Source organism: Pagrus major, chromosome 9 (assembly GCF_040436345.1).
Source record: "Pagrus major chromosome 9, Pma_NU_1.0".
NCBI classification, from domain to species: Eukaryota; Metazoa; Chordata; class Actinopteri; order Spariformes; family Sparidae; genus Pagrus; species Pagrus major.
In genome coordinates, this window is record NC_133223.1 from 13,001,980 (window position 1) to 13,023,112 (window position 21,133).

At 41.1% G+C, this 21,133-nt stretch overlaps 1 protein-coding gene across 1 annotated transcript in view; it reads left to right on the forward strand.

Moving 5' to 3' along the window:
* il1rapl1a (interleukin 1 receptor accessory protein-like 1a) overlaps window positions 1-21,133 on the forward strand; it is a 158,449-nt gene that overhangs the window by 129,752 nt on the left and 7,564 nt on the right. The window contains exons 6-8 of the mRNA XM_073473728.1: window positions 11,014-11,146; window positions 16,665-16,810; window positions 20,643-20,789. Coding sequence (XP_073329829.1) covers window positions 11,014-11,146; window positions 16,665-16,810; window positions 20,643-20,789 — 426 coding nt within the window. The remainder of the gene's footprint in view (window positions 1-11,013; window positions 11,147-16,664; window positions 16,811-20,642; window positions 20,790-21,133) is intronic.

A 21,133-nucleotide genomic window follows, 5' to 3' on the forward strand; every position in this document is an offset into this window, starting at 1 on the left:
CTTGTATTTTGAGTTACTAAGACAGTGTAATCATCATGTACTCCTCATAATAAATAATACATAATAAGAATAGTAGTCTCTGAACTTGAACATTAACAAAAGCGAACACATTCATTTGCAGTGATCTTAATAAAACCACTGACTTCTAAAAGAATACATTCATTTCATATTCTGATAGATTTCTTATGTGTTGTGATTGAAGCTGCAAATGGAACATTATCTGTTGATGTTGCCGTACATACTGTAACATCCAGCTGCCCTGTTCTTCAAAGTAAAGCTTATATTCCTAATTGAGCACCTCAGCTTGTAATGTTCAGCGAGGTGATGGGTTAAATATGCAGAGTAAGATCTTTTCTTTGATGTATATATTCCACTTTTCCAGCAGAATGTTTAAACTATGCATGATGGCCATCGTGATCATAATGTGTTGCTCTTAAGTAGCAGTGGATATGATAAAAGTATGGAAAAATGTGGAAAATGGTAATCAAGTGCTTTTTTTCTCATCCTCCGCTTTAATGTGTTTCTCTCACTCATCGGACCAATGTTAAAGCCCTCGCATGTTTCTCTAGACTCTCAACATCTCCTGCATTACATGGTTTGCAGAGGTTATTGAGTTTAAGTGGGATAATGCATGTTGTGTTTTGGATGATTTCATTGCGGCAACACCAACTTATCGTTGTACTTAATGGTACCGTGTTATGGTGCAACACTTTTTAGTTTATAAAAGCGAAACTACAAGTAGCTTCCAAAATGGGATTGGAAGCACACGAGGTACATGTGATGAAAATGAGGAGGGATGCTGGAAGTCCGTCACAGTTGGGGGTGCTGAGAGGTCAGTCCGTAGTGACGTCAGAGTAAATGGTGCATGTGCTGCTGTAGGTGATAGTTTTCATTCAAATAATTGTTAAATAGCTTTATATTTCAGCATTAATCAATGCATGCCTGCCCACTTTATCCAATCAGGACAGAGAACTCCTTAAAGAGGAAGTCCGGTCTGCTCATGAACGTTCAGAGAGCAGGATCCTCCCGTTTGCTGCTACGTCTGGCGGTCACCGTTGCATGTTCATGTGGTGACGTAGAGGAGGGAGGGGATCGCTAACAGCAAAATGGACAGGAAGTTAGCTAAAATGAAGACAGCACTCCCAGCAGCTTTAACTTCAATGGGTTTGCACTACGGTAGACAGCAAACTTGAACACCAACATATCGGTCAAAGCAGCCACTGCAACATTATAGTCAACAGCAGCAAGGAGATGAAGAGGGAAAGAAAATGGTCCAGCGATCTTTATTTGTATATAGAGCGGGTCCCATTACAAGTGGTCACTGGAGATGCATGTAAAGAGCGTCAATGTGTGAAGTGACGGACTTAGAACTGTTCGCTTGTGATCCGAATACCAAAGACGTATGTTAATACCGGGGATAAACTGCCTGATAGTTTAGAATAATGCAGCGCTGTGAGGAAACAAATGTTAAATAGAGGAGAGGAGTGTACGTATATGCCTGCCTGTTTGTTAAAAGAAACTCTGCAGTGTAGTTCATACACTACACTGATGAACCATATGATTGCAGAGTAGACCTATGCTCTCTCTCTCTCTTGTGTTTAATCAGCTGATGGTTTTTATAATGCCTCATTTTTGGCGGGTGCTGCAGCCCCCTCAGCACCCCTAGTTCCCACACCCATGAAAATGAGTGATACTTTAATGAAAACTGAATAAATAACACTTTTTTTACCAAAATCCAAACACCTCAACTTGCTTGTTTCACGTGGAACTCCCAACTCAACATGCCTCTCCTCCCACCTGCACAGGGCAAAGAAAAATCAAACAAATGAGCAAAGTGCACATCAGGGTGAGGAAAACACCAACATGCTGTATCGCAGCTTGTGCCAGACTTTCGCCCTGCCTTGAAAATAGTGCACAAAGAGAACATTGGGTTGTGCTGAAGATCAGAGTGTGTTACGAAACATCAAACACACTCTTGACTATGACTTATTCAGAAAGCACTCCAGATTGTTTCTAACTCTACAAATAAAACATGTTGGTGGCTGTCACACGCTGAGAAACACACAAGCCAACTCTGCTCCGAGCAGTGTTATGTGAAAGACAAGGGGCCTATTCAGCTGATTGTCGGAGAAAGAGATGAGAAAGAAAAGACAGAAATGACATTTGACGTGCATGTGTGCGTCTGCCCATTTATAATCATGTTTGTATGCGCATGGTCTTATTGTTTCTATTTTTCTGCTGTCTGTCTGTTCATTCATCTGCCCCTCTGTCTGCGTATCTGTCAATCTCGCTGGGTCCGCTGTGCATCTGTGCTGAATTTGGACAGCATCTGCAGAGTGTTCTCTGTGCATGGTTTGTTTTCCTCTCCTCTGGCTCGGAAAGTATTCCTCTGTCTGAATCCGAGTGCCAGCTCTGTGAAGCCAAATTATCCCAAATACTGTGAAATCAGCTAAACACGCACCAAGGGTTGATGCAAATCAAATACATGCCCCTGTGTAGCACACGTCATTTTATAGTCTGTCTAAATCCCATCACCGTTCCTAGTTTCTCACTCATTCAGTCACTTATTCATTCATTCATTGTAAAGCGAGCCAAAGAGCGGCCCTGCTTCAGGGTTTGCTTCTGTTCCACTAGGTTTTGTTGCTGAATGAATTTTCTAATAAAGAGCGTCTTTTATGATTCTTTTTAAAGGCAGGATGTGTTTTTCTGTTTATGTCCTTTTTTGCTTGAACGCATTTTGCAAGTACATTCAAGGAACACATTCATTAAGCTTTTGTTAGTCACTTTAGATGTAAGAGTCTGCCAGATTAATTTAATGGGCATGTAATGGGTAGCTCACCACTTTAAAGGAGCAATTTGTGAGCTATTGCCAGAATTTAAGTTTGAAACACACAAACAATGAGCTAGCATTTACAACAGAATGTGAAGAAACATTATGTCAAAGACTTCTACGTACTGTGTTGCAGAGATGTCTACTGAAGTTAGCATGCTAACCAGCTAGCTCTGGCACGCCCTGTCTCATACTACCACTTTGTACCCCAAGAAGCTGATAGCCCCCGTAGTTTCAGCTGGGACATACAAAAACAGTCTAAAAGTCTAATAAACAATAACAGAATGGAGATATTTTTATACTTAATTACCGTACTAAACAGAAAATACAACCGCACACCTTCTGAATTCAAGTTCATATCTTTTACCGAACTAAGAAGAGTTTAAAAAACACATTTCTTTCAAACTTTACATAAACAAAAATCTCACCAAAACAGTTTTGGTTTGTTTTTCAACAATCACTTCTGATTTGATAGATATAAATCCTCAATTCTCAGAGGCTGTGTTCAGTTCCAGTCTGGTGTCCAGCCATGTTCTCTTGAAGGCCAGTTGACTGAGCCCTGGTGCCCATGTTTACTTCCCCCATCATCCAAGGTTGTGGTGTGGCCACTTAGCTCCAAGGCTAGCTGAGCTACTTGCTAATGGCAGCTAGTCGCTACAGCGAATACTGAGTCCAGTATAGTGAGCAGCAGTATGTGGTTATGCTACCCCCTATAGTTTTTGAGCAGTACACTGTGACATCACTGCAGCAAGTTGTGTATTTAAATTACTGAAGAATCTCAATAACAAGATTTACACCTGGTGTTAGTTACTCTTTAAAGGAATAGGTTGGAACTTTGGGAAATGTGTTTATTCGCTAAATGTCACATAAGAAGATTGATGTCGCTCTCGTGTTTATTCGCCAAATATGAAGCCACAGCCCACAGGTGGTTAGCTTAACTTGGCATATAAAATAGCCTGACAGCCTGGCTTTGTTCGAATGGATTAAAATCTGCACCTGCAAAGCTCACATATTAACAGTTTATATCGTGCTTGTTTTATTTGTACAAAAACCAAAAGATAAAAATGACTCTCCGTCGAGTCTCCATTGGTTGCCTGGCAACCTCACAGTGATGACAAACCTCCGCATACACCGTGTGAATGAGTGAAATCTGGAGTTGCTGGTAGGCAGTGGCTATCTCACTATTTCTTGTTTTTATGCTGAGCTAACCAGCAATAGATCATATTTACCGTACAGAGAAGAGAGTGATGTCTCATCTAACTCTCAGCAACAATGAAAATATGCTTTTTTCCCCAAAATGTCTGATGATTGATTATGTTTTTAGCATTCAAATTCCACATTTCCAAAGCTTTGACAGCACTTTAGTTTGACTCATTACTTGATGTTTACAAAATAATCATAATCATCATAATAATCCTCAATAATGAGCCAGTACAGTAGCACATACACATTTTTCTTTTGGAAACAGTTTTAGCTTTTCATACAAGACCAATAAAAGAAAGCCTGCATGAGAAAATGGTGTTATGGAGGCCACAGGTACATATTACAGAGGGGATAAGCAAACAGCGTCACCTTTCAAATGATACTGTCCTCCACCAAGCACTCATCTTTAGCTTGAGTTGGAGTCGTAATCAGTCTGTGTGCACGTCTGTAAGACTGGAAGAGACGCTGGGCAGGAAAAAAAGAATGGGTGGATCTTAAATCTCATTTCCATCAGGCACTGTGACCAACTCACAGCCGGAGGGAGTATGTCAATCACTCAGATTACATGGATTTGTTCCACACCCACGCATGCGTGAAAGCAGAAACAACACTCAAAGATGTGCACATACAAAGAAACACACACTGCTGAAAACACTTAATCATGCTCTTGTGCTGTACAAGGCACACATTCAGTCAGCGGGGGATATTTTTCACACCAGATCTTGCCAAGTCTTGTAATGGCACATTTATTTGTGAACGTATAAAATGACACAGCGATGGACTCGAGTTTTTGAGTTTTGACCAAAAGATTGATTGCAGATTAATCTACAGAGAGAGGAGCGTAGTGATACCTGACTGATGTAGATGTAGACTAGTGTTGATGCATATTTTCTTTGTTTTGTTAACAGTGTATTAAAAGCAGGTTGTCAACATTTGCTGAGGCGATGTTGTGCTATAGGGCTGTCCCCATACACATTAACACCTACCTGTCGTCATAATAAAAACATAATGGTGATAACATCACAACATAATTAGAATTATATCAATTCAAACTCATCTTTGTTTAGAAAGGTGTTATTATTTAATTGCCAAAGATGTGCTTCAAACAATATCATCTCTTGATATAGATTTGAAAATGTGATACTCATTGTTGCATTAAAGGCAGAATATCTTTGGGTTTTTGGACGGAGTTAGAGCCATTTTTGTGTTGATTAAAAAAATATTGTCACAATTCCTAATTTATTAAGTTGACATGGATTTTTTCTTTTGATCTATGACTTGATGTCAAGTTCATGTGATTAATCAGATGATGATCAGCTGTGAGGGAGGGGCAGACATCTGTAGGTACAGTCTTTGACCTCACATTAGATTAAGAAATGTTTTGTTTTTTTCGTTTGTTGTACTTTGAGAGTAAATCAGCCAAATGAGGGCAACAGAGATGACCCAGTTTGAGTGACTTTCCAAGAACACGACAGACAGTTGTTGAAAATGATTCATCTGGAAAATAAAACACAGATTAATTGATGATGAAAATGACTGTTCATCAGCCATGAACTATATATATTATCCAAAGTTAACACGTCGTGAAACTTCTCGTTCTCTTTCTTCTAACCAGAAAATGAAAAGCAATATTAATATAACATTTTTTTTATAACACCATTTAACCTGTAACTGTGACCACAGCTGCCAGTACAGGTTATCCTAAAAGTGTGAAGCTGGCCTGTGAAAAGGGCTCGATCTAATGCCACTTCTCTGCCTTTTGTGAGACATTACAGATTTTTGAGTTTGTTCTTGTATTTTCATGCTGTCCTCTTGAAAGCTTCTCTGAAGCACAGGGTCATAATTTACCTTTTTTTTGGTTTTCTTCACTCTCTGTGATGCTTTTACCTCAAAATGACTGTACTCCTGTTTGAAAATGGGCCAGTATAGGCTTCAGGTTTAAGATGTGTCTGTTTCTTTTGCTGTGAGGCCCGAGGTGGTCCTGGTTGGACTCCATGATTAAGAATGATTAATGTCTTCCCAGTCTGAGGTCTGTCGTGCACATTACCACCTCAGCCATTTAAGAACAATAATGTCTCAGTTATAATTCACCCTCAAGATCAGTGAGAGTCAACATAGACGCCATTCTCGCGAGTTACCAAGTGTTACAAACTGCTCAGAGAATAATAATAGATCATAATAATAATGACACTGCTGTGGGGTTTGACAGCAGGAGAGAACAGAGGGATTTAAAAAGCTGCTCCTCCTCCTCTGCAACTTGATAGTGTGCAAATCATTCACCTCATTGTTCAAGTCCTGGTTAATAGTCTTCCTACCATCTGCTCAGACTTCAACCGGCTTGACATCATAGTAAGTTTGCTGGCTCAGAGGCTAATGACAGAGTCATGCTAGCCTTATGTAAAACCGCCTTCTCTCTGTGCTTGGCGCATATTTGTGTGTGTATTTTTCAACAGCCTCGCAAACACACTCGTTCATTTGCCCACCAACCTGCCAATTTAAACCACAGCTGTAGTCACATATTAACACCAGGAGAGGATATGTGTTATTTCAAATAATTCAGGTGGTATTTCAGCCGTACACTGTAATGTTCTGGAAATAAAGCGTGGAGCTCAAGAAGGAGTCGAGGGTACATTTAACGTCGGCCGAGGACATGATGTGACCGTGGATGTGATAATAGAGCTGCATATGGTGTTGAAGTCAGCCTCGCTGCCAATTTATCCCCATGGCCCAGTCATTTTACAGCAACAAAGACAAGTTCTTCGGCAAAGCTCACCGTTATAAAAGACTCATTGACAAACCATCTTGAATTGCACACACTGTCTTTGTTTTTGTAGTCATTGTCTTGGAATATCATATTTAAAAATAATTATATATCTTTTATACTTAGAGCTCATTGTTGACCTTGAAAACTCAAATGGGGTCCTCATTTTTCATTCTTTGAAGTCAAGAATAACTTTTGAGCCAACACGGACATTGAAGTCCTCACAGTGCTCAGGGAACTGGAAATTTGAACAACTACAAATACTTAGGATGTTGTTCTGACTTGTAAATGTTTAATTGGAGCATAGAAAAGCTATTTTTATATGTGACATCATGGCATTTGAAGTATATATGAGGAGCAGGCGGGACAGGAGAAAGACTTACATACATGTCAACCCAGACGCCACAATAAATGTTGGTAATGTACGATTCTGCAAACCACAAATATGTTGAAACTTGACATGTCTTCATGTTGCAATTTTAAATTTAAAGGTTCATTTCAAAATGTTATGCTCCGGTTAGGTTTAGGCACAAAAAACACTTGGTTAGGGTTAGGAAAAGATATGTATTTGTAGAAATGTCAAGATGGTATGTAGCCTATGACACGTAAAGATGTGAACATATCAGTGGTCTGCAGAAACATTAATTGCCAAAATTTTATCATGGCAACTGAGCTGCATGTGGGGCTGTAGGTTGGATAGCAACTCTTGTAAGAACGAACAACCACCATCTTGTAACACAATGTCCATTCAGCAATCATACTGCATGATGATAATGTCGGCGAAGAAACAAAGGTTGTTGTGAGTGTGTTTGAGGGAGTTTTGGGGGGTGCTGCACTTGGATTAGAATGAAACAGCATGAGGCCTTCAACAATTTCCTGTGATTCCCAGGGAGCTCAGCGGAGACTTCCTCTCCAGGCAGCGGCTCCCGGCAGCATGACATTCCTAGTTTGTAATTGATCTGTGGGATAAACGAACAGCACGGGGGAGATTTATAAACAGAGGAAAAGGGAAGTGCTGCATCTGTCTGAGATCCAAAGTTGTACAATATGTGATTTGCACAGTATGGTTACTTTGCACGTTGGCTCCACAAATGATGTAAGTGTGACTATACAGTAATGAACTGCTGCACCAAAATCAGTATGTGTGGGTGTGTGTGCATGTGTGTGTAATCACACGCAGAAGTTTCCTATTTTGTAGGTACAGCATGTAGCCTTTGTAGAGCCCGGCTGTGCACAAATACCAAGCTGAGAGTGGCTGTTGAACTTTGGAAATGTCAGCCTTACCGACAGCACTATCAGTTCATTCCTGGGTGTCCTCCTATCCTCCTTCCCTGCATGCCTTAAAACTTTCCTTGTGCTCAGAGTGACCTACTGAAATCTTTTGAAGCTGTGTCTGGGTTGTGGGCAGGCGGCGCACAGAGGATGCATGCCCCTAGTTCAAACGCAAACATTCTCTCAAAAATAACCTTCACAGTTCTGCTGTGAAAGACGCGTGTGTCACTGGTCACAACGAGGGCATCAGAAAAAAAGGTGCAGAGGTGTGAGTGGAGTGCGACGGGTTCAATGAGCATCACAAATAAAAATGGAAACCCCATTAAATGCAAACCACCAGGACAGTCTTGCAATGAACACTTACAGCTGGGGTTTTTAAGATTGTAAAAATCAGCAAGAGCTAGTCCTATTTTAAAAGTATGCAACCAACTCCTCCCTCCAGGCCTCCCTTTAGAACCACTTCGCCAAAACACAAATGTGCCTGACTACCCCATAGCTCTCACTGGCCAGCTGGAAGATAGTTGTTAGGGGCTAGCTTGCTACATTCCATAAGCTCTCTTAGCTTTTTATTTTTATTTTTTTTATAAATACATTATTAATCAACTCTGTTAAATGCCACAATCATATAAACACAAGCAAAATAGCCACCACAAACATGCCACAGTCTAAAAAGGCTACCCTTGGCCTCTGCAATTACTGCTCACTGCTATAGCTGTGTGCTTCGTGCTAACGTTAGCTTCTGAATGAGTCTGGCTCAGGGGTTGTGTGCTATGTGCTTACGTAAGTCGTTGAACGAGTCTGGCTCAGGTGCTGTGTGCTTTGTGCTACCAGGTTAGCCAATGAACAAGTCTGGGGGGGGCCTTAAAGAGACAGGAGGTAAAACAGTGTTTCAGGCAGAGGGGGAGTACAGAGCTGCAGCACTGGACAGTATGAGAAAGCTGATGCATTTTTTGAGGATTAAAGCTTGTAAACCTATTCTATTAGTGACCCAAAATACTATTATGAACCTGAAAATGAGCATAATAAGTCTCTTTTAAGAGATTCTCTACAAATATAACAAACCCAACCCTAGCTGTAAGCATTTTCTTTCGACTGTATCAGACAGGATTTGGCTCAAACATATGAGGCTGTACTATAGTTTGCCTTCCATTCCCTGAGACTGTGGGGAGCTGTCCATGGTGCTGTCACTTGTGTCAGCACCATGGACAGCTCCCCACAGTATTGTGCAAAGCAGGATTAATGAATACATGCCCCATACCAGTACAGTTTACCTTGCACTCCTGTACATAAATCCTGCTGTGAAAACAGGGAAAAGCATTTGCTTCACCCCCATCCCTTACACGCTTTTCAAATCACATGCCTCAGAGCCAGGCACAGCATTGGCTCCCCGAGAGAGAAGCGTTCCCTCCACCATATAGTTGACAGTATGTGCTGCATGATGAGCCTCTCTCATCTGTGTGTTGTTTACATGTTGATGCTTGGTTCACTGAGAGGCAGCAGCATGTGATTGCTGCACCCCGGGCCTTTTGAGAATGCCACTTCAGGGGAATGCAAAATAAGCATGTGCATATCACTGTATATGCCAACAATGTTGTTTCTTTATGTTCTCCACCGTAATATATGCACAGTTCACGGACACTGAAGGTCTTGCATGAGTGGTAAAAAAGGGGGCTTTTTATGCCAGCTCTAATCAGCTTACACCAGTGCTACATGTAATGGTAGGTTTAGGCCTATATTTTTCTCTTTTTACCACAAGCTCAGGAAAGATTTAAAATCTGTAATCTTTATCAAATCACACAATTGGAATGGAATGAAAGGGAAACCTTTTTTAAAATTGATATAGATGTGCAACAATAACTTCAGTTGATCCATTAGTTAATTAAAATGCCAACTATTTTGATAATTAATTAATCATTTTAGTCAATTTTTCAAGCAAATTGTCAAAAATAAATGTCATTGTCGCTGCCCTTGATGCCCCCATGTTTATAAAAACCCAGCAAAAGTGCCCTCTTGGATGCACCTATGTTAAAACATGTTAAAGTGCACTCAAGGGTTCTCTTCCAGTGGACAAAACATGGGGAAGTGCCCTCTCTTCACTATAAGTGTTTCCACGACTTTCTGTGCACTGGTGCCTCACCGCATATAGCTGGTGCCCTATTATTTTTTAACCCCTGACCCTCAAACATCCCAAGTCCACCATTGGTTGCACCCCTAAATTGGTGCATGACATATTACCCCCCAACCCGCTTTCAATACTTGCCTCCTCTGAGAGATAAGAAAGAGATAACAAAGACCCTATTGGCTCCTCACTGAAAATTACTTCTTCTTCAACATATCAACTCTCAGCAAACTGCAGTTGTTGACTCCTGACATTCCTTCATACCCAGCAGCAGCTCTAAATAAAATAATGTTAGTGTCAGCCTCCTCTCACCTTGCCTTCTTCCCTCTCATGGCCACACAGTCTCGAGGGGGGCGTTAGGAAGCTCTTGAGTGCCCTCATGTGTTCATTACTGTTTATTTGCTTTCAGATCAGTGTACTGTATGTGTGCATGTGTGTGTGCATGTGCTATTAACATGAGCAAGAACATTTCCTGAGACTATGTGTTAAAGGAAAGACTGTCTCTTTTAATCACAGCTTTACATGTCCTGAGGTATATTGTGTGTCCAGCTTACATGTTCTCTCATGCGTCCACTTTTGACGTGAATTTTGAGCGATAATATGTGTGTGTGTGCATCTATGAGTTTGCTGAGGGAATGTCTGCGCAAAGAATCTGAAAGCACATGTCACTGACAAAATAACATGAAGTGTTTCTGCAACTGTCACTGGCTTTGAAGGCAGAGATATGATATGGTGCAATATTTTTGGGGCCGTGCACATGAAAGGCGTACCTTTAACAAGCCAGCGGGACAATCAAGCGTGACAGCATGTCATCTCCTGTCTTTGCAGGAAGTGCTTTGAACCTGACTTGCCGGGCGTTTTTTGGCTACAGCGGTGACGTCAGCCCGCTCATCTACTGGATGAAGGGAGAGAAGTTCATAGAGGACTTGGATGAAGAGAGAGTCCAGGAGAGCGACATCAAGTAAGGAACACTGCTGGAGTTGAAATCATTTCATTGGATGTGGCAGTAATGAGGAATTAATAGCATACAGAGATAATTTCACTGGAAAACAATACCAATGGTTTTGCGTTGTTTAGCCCATTAACTCCAAATTGAACACACTAACATTTTCCAGAGAATTATTTGCTGCTTTCCAAGCTTTTTATGCTATTGTATGAGCATCATGCAGAGACTTGAAGCTTGTTTTAAATCATTAATTAGTAATTGTGTCACCTTTCCTGTTGTTTAAATTGCGTCAGCATCCTGTGGAAATGCACCTTTCATTGTGCACAGCAACAACACAATCACATACAACACAAAATAATCATCTGTTATATCTCACAATATCTGTTTGAGTGAAGAGGAAACACACCCCTGGAATGGGAAAGTTATCTTTAAACAACAGGAACAATACCATTTACTGAAGAACAAACATTGAGAACAAGCTCTTTTTACAGACAAAACAAAAGCATGAATATTGGCATAATTTAAAAATTTGACAGCCATAACCTAATTTGTTGCTTCTATATGGCTATACTGTATACTGTAGCATCACAACTTACTACTACACTACTGGTGCCAGTGTTTTGTATTGTGCTGAGTTTCATATCGAGTATTTGTCCCATGTCTCATTGCATTTGCTGGACAGGTTGTTGACAAAGTCTAGACAACAAAAAACCCCAACAAACTTGAGAAAAGAAAACTTTTTTTTGCTGTTTCTTTATTAAACAGTTTGTTGTTCTGCAGCTGAATCAAGTCAGGGATTTTGGAGCATCCTCAAGTGCTGCAACAAAGAGTTTCAAGCCAGGTCTGCATTACCAGTTCTAAAGAAAAACCAGCTCGTTCTCACTCCCAACACGTCCAATACAGCAGCCTGGTCAGCTGCAGTTGGATTCTGAGTTTGCTTCTAAGCGTCACTTCTTGAAGCATGCCTCTAGTGGACTTTCCCTCCAAAGACCGGGGTTTCACATCTTGTTTGTGACCAGACAGTCCTTCCAGAAAAATGCAGAGTTTTTTTGTGATTGTTGCGGCACGTTTTCTTAAAAAATGCGATGGAATATGCGGGATATTTATGGAATTTTATGCGATGAAATTGCGGGAATTTGCAAAAATTGCGGGAACTTGCAAAAACTGCGGTTTGATGAATGAGAAAAAAAAAGTGATTCCCCCAACACTCTGTTACTAGGCTCACTAGGCTACTACCTTAATGTAAAGAGTCATTTCTAATGACTTCCTATGATAAGCAAGCATACTATATCACAGAAAGTGCTGGCAATAATTAAGTTGCCAGCTTTCCGATGACGTCACTTCATAACATTCCCAAGGCAACAGGAGGAAAATGGCTGCTCTTGTGTGAAGTAAACGCAACATTTTTCAACTTTCTGCGAAGATATATGTGACTTTTTTGCAACGAAAATGCGGGGATTATGAAATCATGCAAGCCCCGCATGTTTCGCGCATTTTGCGTGGAAATCAGCGATTTATGCGGCCAAAGTCTGGCGTCTTTGAAAAAATGCAGCCCCCGCATAAATGTGCGGACTTTGGCTGATTATGCGTTGAATTATGCGATCCCATAATCGCGTTTTTCTGAAGGGACTGACCAGACGTCAAAAGTGATTTGTTTTGAATTAATATATATTACCAAAATAAAATAATATCTGTAAACGAAATAAAAATATTCATAATTATTCATTTATATTAAGTATGTAAGCTAATATACATAAATGATACAAGACTGAATGAAGTTATTTTAACCCAAAACATGATCTTTTCCTAAACCTAATCAAGAAGCTGTTGTACCTAAACCTAACCAGACTATTTAACAACATTAATAACAGTCCAAAGGTCATTATATGTCATAATGTATGAACTGTTTGTCAACAAGCTTTATTTTGAAAGTCTAACCAGACATTGCATATAACAGATTAATGCCTACTTTCAGTGAAATCTAACTTGCGCACAATGTTTTGTTCAAAACAAAACTACTATCAAATCTACTTAACAAATATAAAAAAGTGACATGGTAATAATGTATTATACAGTTTTTAAACTGACTAAAACACAAAAGTATTTGCTATTTTACAGGCTCTTGCCATTTCTGTCTATCAGCTGCAGAACAGGATTGCACATTTTCTGGATTATACTCAGAACCATATTGTGAAACCAAAGTTCTACATAAAGAAACTCCATGTACTGCTCTGTCCACATACATGTATGTGTTTTCTAACATCCTTCACCAAGGATGAATCTCCTAAATTGCTGTGTGTGTGACTTCTCCTCTCTTTCCATTTCCTTCCAATGCAGCATTGTAAAATTTGCCCAACAAGCCTTACTTTCAGGGCTCTTAGTACACTTAAAACATCCCCATTTCCATGTCTCTCCGTTCTCACGGTGTAACACATTTAAACAAGTCCATTCCCTGGTCCATGTGCATGTTTCCCATTAGGGCTGTTTGGAGAGGCTGCAGCTCTGGGGAGACAGCCCTGTCAGATGGTTAACAACCGCCATTTTTCACACCGCCGCCACTGTCGCTATCTCCCTCGCTGCACGCACCTATAGCAGCATGCAGATGGGCCATGGGGAGCCGAGGAGGAGGGGAGAAAGGGGGAGAGAGGGAGAGGCAGAGAAAGAGAGAGGGAGCAGACAGGGAAGAAGTGGAATACGAGTAAGAAATATTGTAGAAGTCACCGAGGAGCAAAGTAAAGAAGACACATCTGTGATAGTGAGTTTGCTTGTGCGCTGATATGAGCGTGCAACAGAAACAAATCTCATTTTAACCACCAACACTGCTCTCCTGTCTGTTATGTTTTTTCTGTCTCCGTCTTCCTCCATTACTCCCTGACACCAGGACTCCCCCACTCACTGGCTGAGAGGTTATCTTTTCTATAATTCATACCAATATTTCATGCAGCGGATCAATAATGTATTTGATCATTCCACTCTCTGTTGCTGAGGCTGCTGCCATAAGCTTTTTCACATCCAACGAGTGCCCTGGTTTCACTTCCATGATGACAGGCAGGGATATGGACCAGGCAAAGATGGGGAGCAATGGGAAGAAAGGAGAGGAGAAGCTACACGTGAACTATTCTGTGCTCATCCTGCAGTCCGGTCTCCTTTTCAGATGAAACAGTGGGCATGTTTCTATTGGTTACCTCTCTTCTTCAGGCTGGCACCCACACACTTTTAGCTTTATTACTAATGCATCGGCACCCAACTTGAGCTCACAGACGAACACTCATACCTTAGGCTCAGAGTTTCTGCAGGCATTTATTTACCCAACTCTGTGCCTATTGATCCGGAGGAGTTCATTTCTATGGTTACCTGAGCCCATAAATTCTCATTTGCGCCACCAGGACAGGGCCATTGTTGTTATCATAGCACGGATGACTGGACATTAGCATAGCATGCAGAGATTAATAAATTAGCAAAACAAATCCGGCTCAGCATAATGAGGAAGGTGATCGATATGTTATTGACCCAATTCAGTTGGTGTTTTGCAGGTGTACGTCGAATGTATAAAAGGAATGAAAACGTTGGAAATTGATCAGTAAATGAGCAAACGCAGAGGTTTTGCTAATGAGCAAGGGAGAGAATATGTGCTTGCAGCCATAGTTTGAGAACACGTCTGCGATTTACTCATTCAGCGAACTCTATATTGATAAACTCAATCCCCAAACAGAAAAAACAGTTTTACAAAGATTTATGTGGAATTAGTGTTGTACTCAAGACAACCCAAAACGAGACCATGTCATGTCCAAGACAAGAGTGTACAGAGACCAAGACAAGACCAAGGCCAAGACCAAGCCCTAACAAGACCGAATCAAGACCAAGACCAAGGCCTGACAAGACCGAGTCAAGACCAAGACCAAGGCCTGACAAGACAGAGTCAAGACCAAGACCAAGTCCTGACAAGACAATCAAGACCAAGAACAGTGCGAGTCGCACAATGAATGATACACAATAAGAAGTTGAACATGCAAACCCTAGCCACTCCTAAAACTGATCTGATCCACAATTGCGTAAAATATCCATATTCACATAAAAACACCCACAGAAGACAAAAAAATAAATTCCTCTTGATTCTACAGTATGTGTGTATGTATAAGTGTCAAATCATCAAAAAAGCATTGCCGACTTGAATTTTATGTGTCTGGAATTTTACTTTGATTTCTATAAGCAAGCAAATACAAACACAAAGGAGCTGAAATCAACTCAACCATATTTATTCAACTAACCCTGAGACCAAGACTGATCTTGAACACTACATAGAATCCTACAAAGATTCACAGATGTAGGGGCATGTTGGAGAAGGTTTATGACACACTAGGTTAAATTCACACTTCAGCCCAGCTGTACATGTGTGTGTGTGTTATCAGCTGTCATTTATATCTCTGCACTTCACCTGGACCTCGTTATCCACCTCTAACTTTACTCATATTGTGTGATAATGTGAAACTGGAGGATTCAAAGTACCCACCACTCCCTGGAGAGGCATGAATTATTCCCGCGCCTCCTTCTTCCACCGCCGCCCTACCCCATTGTACAACAAACTCAGCTGAAACTACAAATATCATCAGCACTGCCTCAGCCTCTCTACGCAAAAGCCCATGATACACTTTCAATTACTGATGCCAAATCTTCCCAACAGTCTGTCCTTATGTGGAGTTTATCGGCGCGAAGGCGAGAGAGAAGAGAGATGCTTTAGAGAGCCACTATCCTACACACTTAAAGACTCGCTCACAGCACACAGCTCTCCTCTTTCCTCATCCCACTCCTCCTTCTCAACACATTATTAACACATACAGTAGATGATACACACACACACGCAAACAGAGAGAGAGCGAGCTCTTTCTCATTTGCACTTTGTTTCCTCCAAAGTGTCGTTTGTGCTGAGGGTGCTGTAAAAGTGGGCTAAGTAGTGTGTCTAAGGTACGAGGGAGCATTATCTCCCCATTCTCTCCTCCTCCATCAGGCTCAACCAGCCCAGCGGGGGACACTCATTTACTTTATGGAATATTACTTTCTCTCCTTCTCTCCGTTACCATGGCATCCGCTATAAAAAGATTTTCTTCTGATTGCCAGTATTTGATTCCCCCCCTCCTCCTCCCCCTGCGCACACTCCGAGGAAGAGCCCTTATTGATTTTCATTTCTCATATGTTTTGAGTGCAGAGAAAGAAATTAACATACCACGAGGTACTTTAAGTAACATAAAAGGGGCTTCATTGAGCTAAAGTTGTGCAGAAAATCGCTGCTCACAGCCATTCCATGGCTTGACCCTTATGAATTGTAACACAGTACGTTCTGCGATTGCTGCACACGGGATCATTACTCTTAAAGTACCATCACATACATGCTGCAAGCCATCACATTCACTTAACATTACATAATCTTTGAGCACAGATCAGAAGAATGTGCTAAAAACAAAAAGCTACTCCCCATCTTCTGTTTCCAAAACAGGTGTTATGAGTATTGCTCAATATGTTTTTGATTGTCTTGCAGGGTTGTCAAGGAGCATCTTGGTGAGCAGGAAGTGGCCATTTCCTTGACTATTGACTCCTTGGAGGAGGAGGACCTGGGAAATTATTCCTGTTATGTGGAAAATGGTAACGGCCGTCGCCAAGCTACCATCCAGCTCCTCAGGCGCGGTAAGGGCTCTTTGACGTCTCCCACTGCAGCAAGTTTTTGCATTTTATTTCCGCCTAAGTGGCTTTGAGGTTGAAAAAAAAAACATCTACTTCACTATCCAAAACTATCATATATATTCCGTATCAGCTGTTTCCAGCTCTTCATTAAAGCTATATGATGAATGAAATATTTAAAGCCTGGCTGCACCGCTTCATCAAATGGAAATATTCTATCTGTCTTGTGTATCATTTTATACACATTTCCCCAAACTTCAGCCTATTATATATTCTGTATCTTTGGGACCTGTAGGATCTCCACTAGAATTCATATAAGTTCAGTGTTTTGTGAACTAAATTTGGCTGCAAATCATTCACTGTTTCATTGAGGTTAAAAGGGTTACAGCTGCTGTAATCAATATTTTTATATTAAAGTTCCCATGAAACGGCTAGTGGAGTGCTATTTGCTTCGGCACATTTACATGTTTCCTGTATGACAGTCAGCTAGAGAGACCTATTGTGGATATTGATTGGCATTTACAGTAGCCAATGTGTAGCAAATGTGTGTTACATCCCTCCCCCATGGAGCTTGAGGTCCGCCTACTCTGCCCAGATCTGCTGCTCCAGTGAATACGGCCAGACTGGGATCTAACAACACATCCTCCGAGGAGACCGAGGCCAGTTTATCAACCCAGGAATTCAGTATCGATGTGGTTTTCCTGCCGGTTTTAGCTGCTGGCACCCCGGTGCTGAGTCAGCGAATAGGACCTGCTAACGGCAGCTACAGTTAGCGACAGCAGCAGTTAGCGATCACAAAGCCAGTGGTATAAGTCCATCACAAAACTCAATAAATCCTCACAGCACTGGTAACTTTAAAGATACAAACAAATGCACCATTAAAAATGCCAACAGAATGACTATTTTTGCCCTTGTTGGGCCTGATACTGGCTTATAGGTGATGATGAATCACAAGAAGAGCAAGAAATGACTGAATGTGTAATGCAAAGGGGGTCACTAGTAGCGACAAACCCACAACTTTTTATATCTTAAAGCTTGACTTTCATTGCTCTAATCAGTGTTGTTACCAGAGTCACAGCCAGCTGTTTTCAGTGGAAGATCCTGTATGCCACATGCCCATGTCCAAAACAGCAGCCAAAGTCCCACAAGACTTGGTGGAGACCAAAACAGAGCTAAAAGGAAACAAAATATTGGACTTACCTTCAGTGGGTGGCCGCAAACATGAAACTTTTTAAGGCCATAGTACTGTGTCAGTGAGGTGTTTACAGCCTGTTTCTGCGGCCCATGGTCAAAATACCATTTATTGCAGGTATATAACATGTCTGTTTCTTTAAGATCACTTCAGATATTGGATATTTTTTCAAACAGGATAAAGAAGACTTAATATACATCCTTTCAAAGACTTAACAGCTCCCTTTTAAACTGCTTCCCTTTGTTCTGCCTTTCTTGTCCATTTCCATTCCCATCCACGCTCGTGTTAACAATCTGTGCTTAAGCTCCATTTGGTTGTGTCGCTTCCTTCTACAAGTGCTCCAGCAGCTGTGTAGCTATTTTGGCTTTCTAGCATGACTTGTCTGAAGCTCTTTTCATGCACTGGTTGTCACCCTGCAAAGAGAGGTAATTTGATGGCTGTTTAAACAAGCAAATTGGTCCCCAGCTTTTCCCAACAGGCCAATAAGTTCACCATACAATTACATTATAAGTCTTTATCTGTCTGTCTGCCCGCTTTAATCTCTGTCTCCGTGACCGTCTTATGTAGATGGCCCAATTCCAAGTGAGTGGTCTTTGTAGACTCTTGACGGCTTCATTTAACTCTCTCCGTCACTGCAGCATTTTCCAAAGAGGGATGCTAAGGAAGACTTCAAGTCGAGCTCTGTATCTCTCTTTCTCCTGCATTATTCTGATGTTTATTTCATGTTTCATCACTCATAAGCCCTGCAGCAAGTCTGTGAATGTCTCTGCAGGCTGCCTTGCCTTATATCTCAGAAGAAAGAGAGGAATGGAAAGAGAGATGGCAGAGAGGAAGTGGCGGCCAGAGAAACATAAACAACTTAGAGAGTGAGGATGATGGCTGTTCATTAGCTGAAAGCATCAAATTGCAGACATGACATATAACACAGCCAAAACAACAGTGCTGTATTTCTGAGATAGAGTATTTATTGTTCATGAACAAACACCATGGATAATGTGCTGAATGGTCCAGAACTTTACAAGTTAAAGTACGAAATGAAGGTATACTGCCAGGGGCCGGTTAGCTGAGGAGAAAGACAGAAAAGAGTGATTTGCATGTGATCAAAAACAACGCAATCTGCAGAACAAATGTCAGAATTGCACATCTCTGCAAACAACATATATGTTAAATTTTTATGTATCATATGTTTCATTTGAATGTTTAATATTTCAGTGTTATGTTATGACAAGGCTGTGGTTAAGGTCCAGTTAGGTTTAGGCACAAAACCACTTGGTTAGGGTTAAAATATCTGGTTGTCGACATATGGACAGCTGCTGAACGTCCCCACATCACTTTAAAAATATCCAGTGTTTTCACGCCGACAAATGTTAAAACATCTCGAAACATGAGGTGAGATTACTTTACTTATGCAGCCTCACATGTTTTAGCAATTTACTGTTACTATGACATGTAAATGTATGTACTATCTTTGAGGTATACAGTACATAACGTGATAATGGAGAGGGTGTGTTGTGATCAGTGTTGGGGATAATGGGGAGTGTTACAGTAATATTTTCCTGCTGGCGTAATTCGTCGTTGGCTGCACACTGGCGTGGCTGAGATGGCTGCAGAGTCAGGCGCTACATTTGCGAGATGGGCATACTCCCATTATTTTGAGTTTATTTTTAAAGAAAAGGACAAGAATAAAATAGTCAAGTGTACAAGGCCATTTGTTTATTTGAAAAAAATTTAGGCTATTTCATTGTTCTATATAGGTTATTTGGGCATTTTGTTGAAAGTGACTTAAAAGTAGTATAATAAGTAATTTATTACTCTATGCAGACAGTAATATTGTAACGTAATATATTACTTTAAATTGAAGGTAACTAGTAAAATGTTATATATTGCATTTTGAAAGTAACTTGCCCAACACTGGTTGTGGTAGCCATGGCAGCCATGCAGTGTTCCAGTCCACCGTGGCAGAAATATACTGTGAACCTGTTCTCACTGAGCCAACCAGGTAAATACTGCATTCATACACAACATAACTCATCCTTCCCCATGCTGGCTCTCTTGGGAGATGGACAGGAGATAATAGAGAAGAGAAATGATTGTAAAGACAGAGGGTGAAAAAATAAGGGGGAGGAGAGGTGAGGGACCACTGAAGAGAGACAGAAGAAGAGGTATGATGGAGAGGGCTGTAAGTGATATGAGTAAACTGAAGCCTCTTGTTTTAAAGATGCCTCCATCCATGTCCAGGATTGTCACGAGTCCCAGTGTGGACGACAGCCAAAGTGCAGGACTGTGTCATTGCTGCGCTGCTCCAAAGAAATGAACCCAATTTCTCATCATCGCCTTTTTTTCCCCACGTGTCTCCCAGCACTGTGCCCTCTCATCTTTCCCAAAGTCATTATGAGCCTCGTGTCTCTTCCCTGAAGATTGTTGCTGCTTCACTCTGAAAATAAAGATGATTTTCCCACTTTCCAGCGAATGTAAATGTGTCCCATAAGTGTCTCATCCTGTGAATTTAACAAGGGAAAGAAAAAAAGAGTCCAACCTAGTGCAGAAATAAATCAATAGCCTGTTTTTTGTGTGTATTTATAATACATCAAGCATGGTTGTCTCACCAGTTTTAAATATCTCCTGGTCTGTGTGTGTCGTCCTCAGCAGAGCTCATGTACACGGTGGAGCTGGCAGGAGGGCTGGGAGCGATCCTGCTGCTACTCATCTTCCTCATCTCCCTCTACAAATGTTACAAGATCGAGCTGATGCTTTTCTATAGGAGGAACTTTGGCAGCGAGGATGTGGATGGAGGTAAAGATGGCACAAAGCATCACAAAGAAATCTCTCTGTTTTCAGCCGGAAGCCCTTTAACCTGCAACTTGTTCTCACATTTTTTTTTCAACTTGCTTTTCTTATCCCAAAATTCAATGTCAAGCGAGTGTAGATGACTGTGTACGTGTGGGTTTGTTTTCATGGATGCGAATATGATCCGTTTTTGTTTTTTTTCCCATGCACATAAGGTTTCTGCATTTGTGTGAGTGTATGTGTATATATGTGTGTGTGTGTGTATTCTGTCAGAGCCTCTATCCATAACAGACTCCCCGGTAGATACAAATGTCTTCTCCGATCCTATCTCAGTGACAGCAGCCCATTTC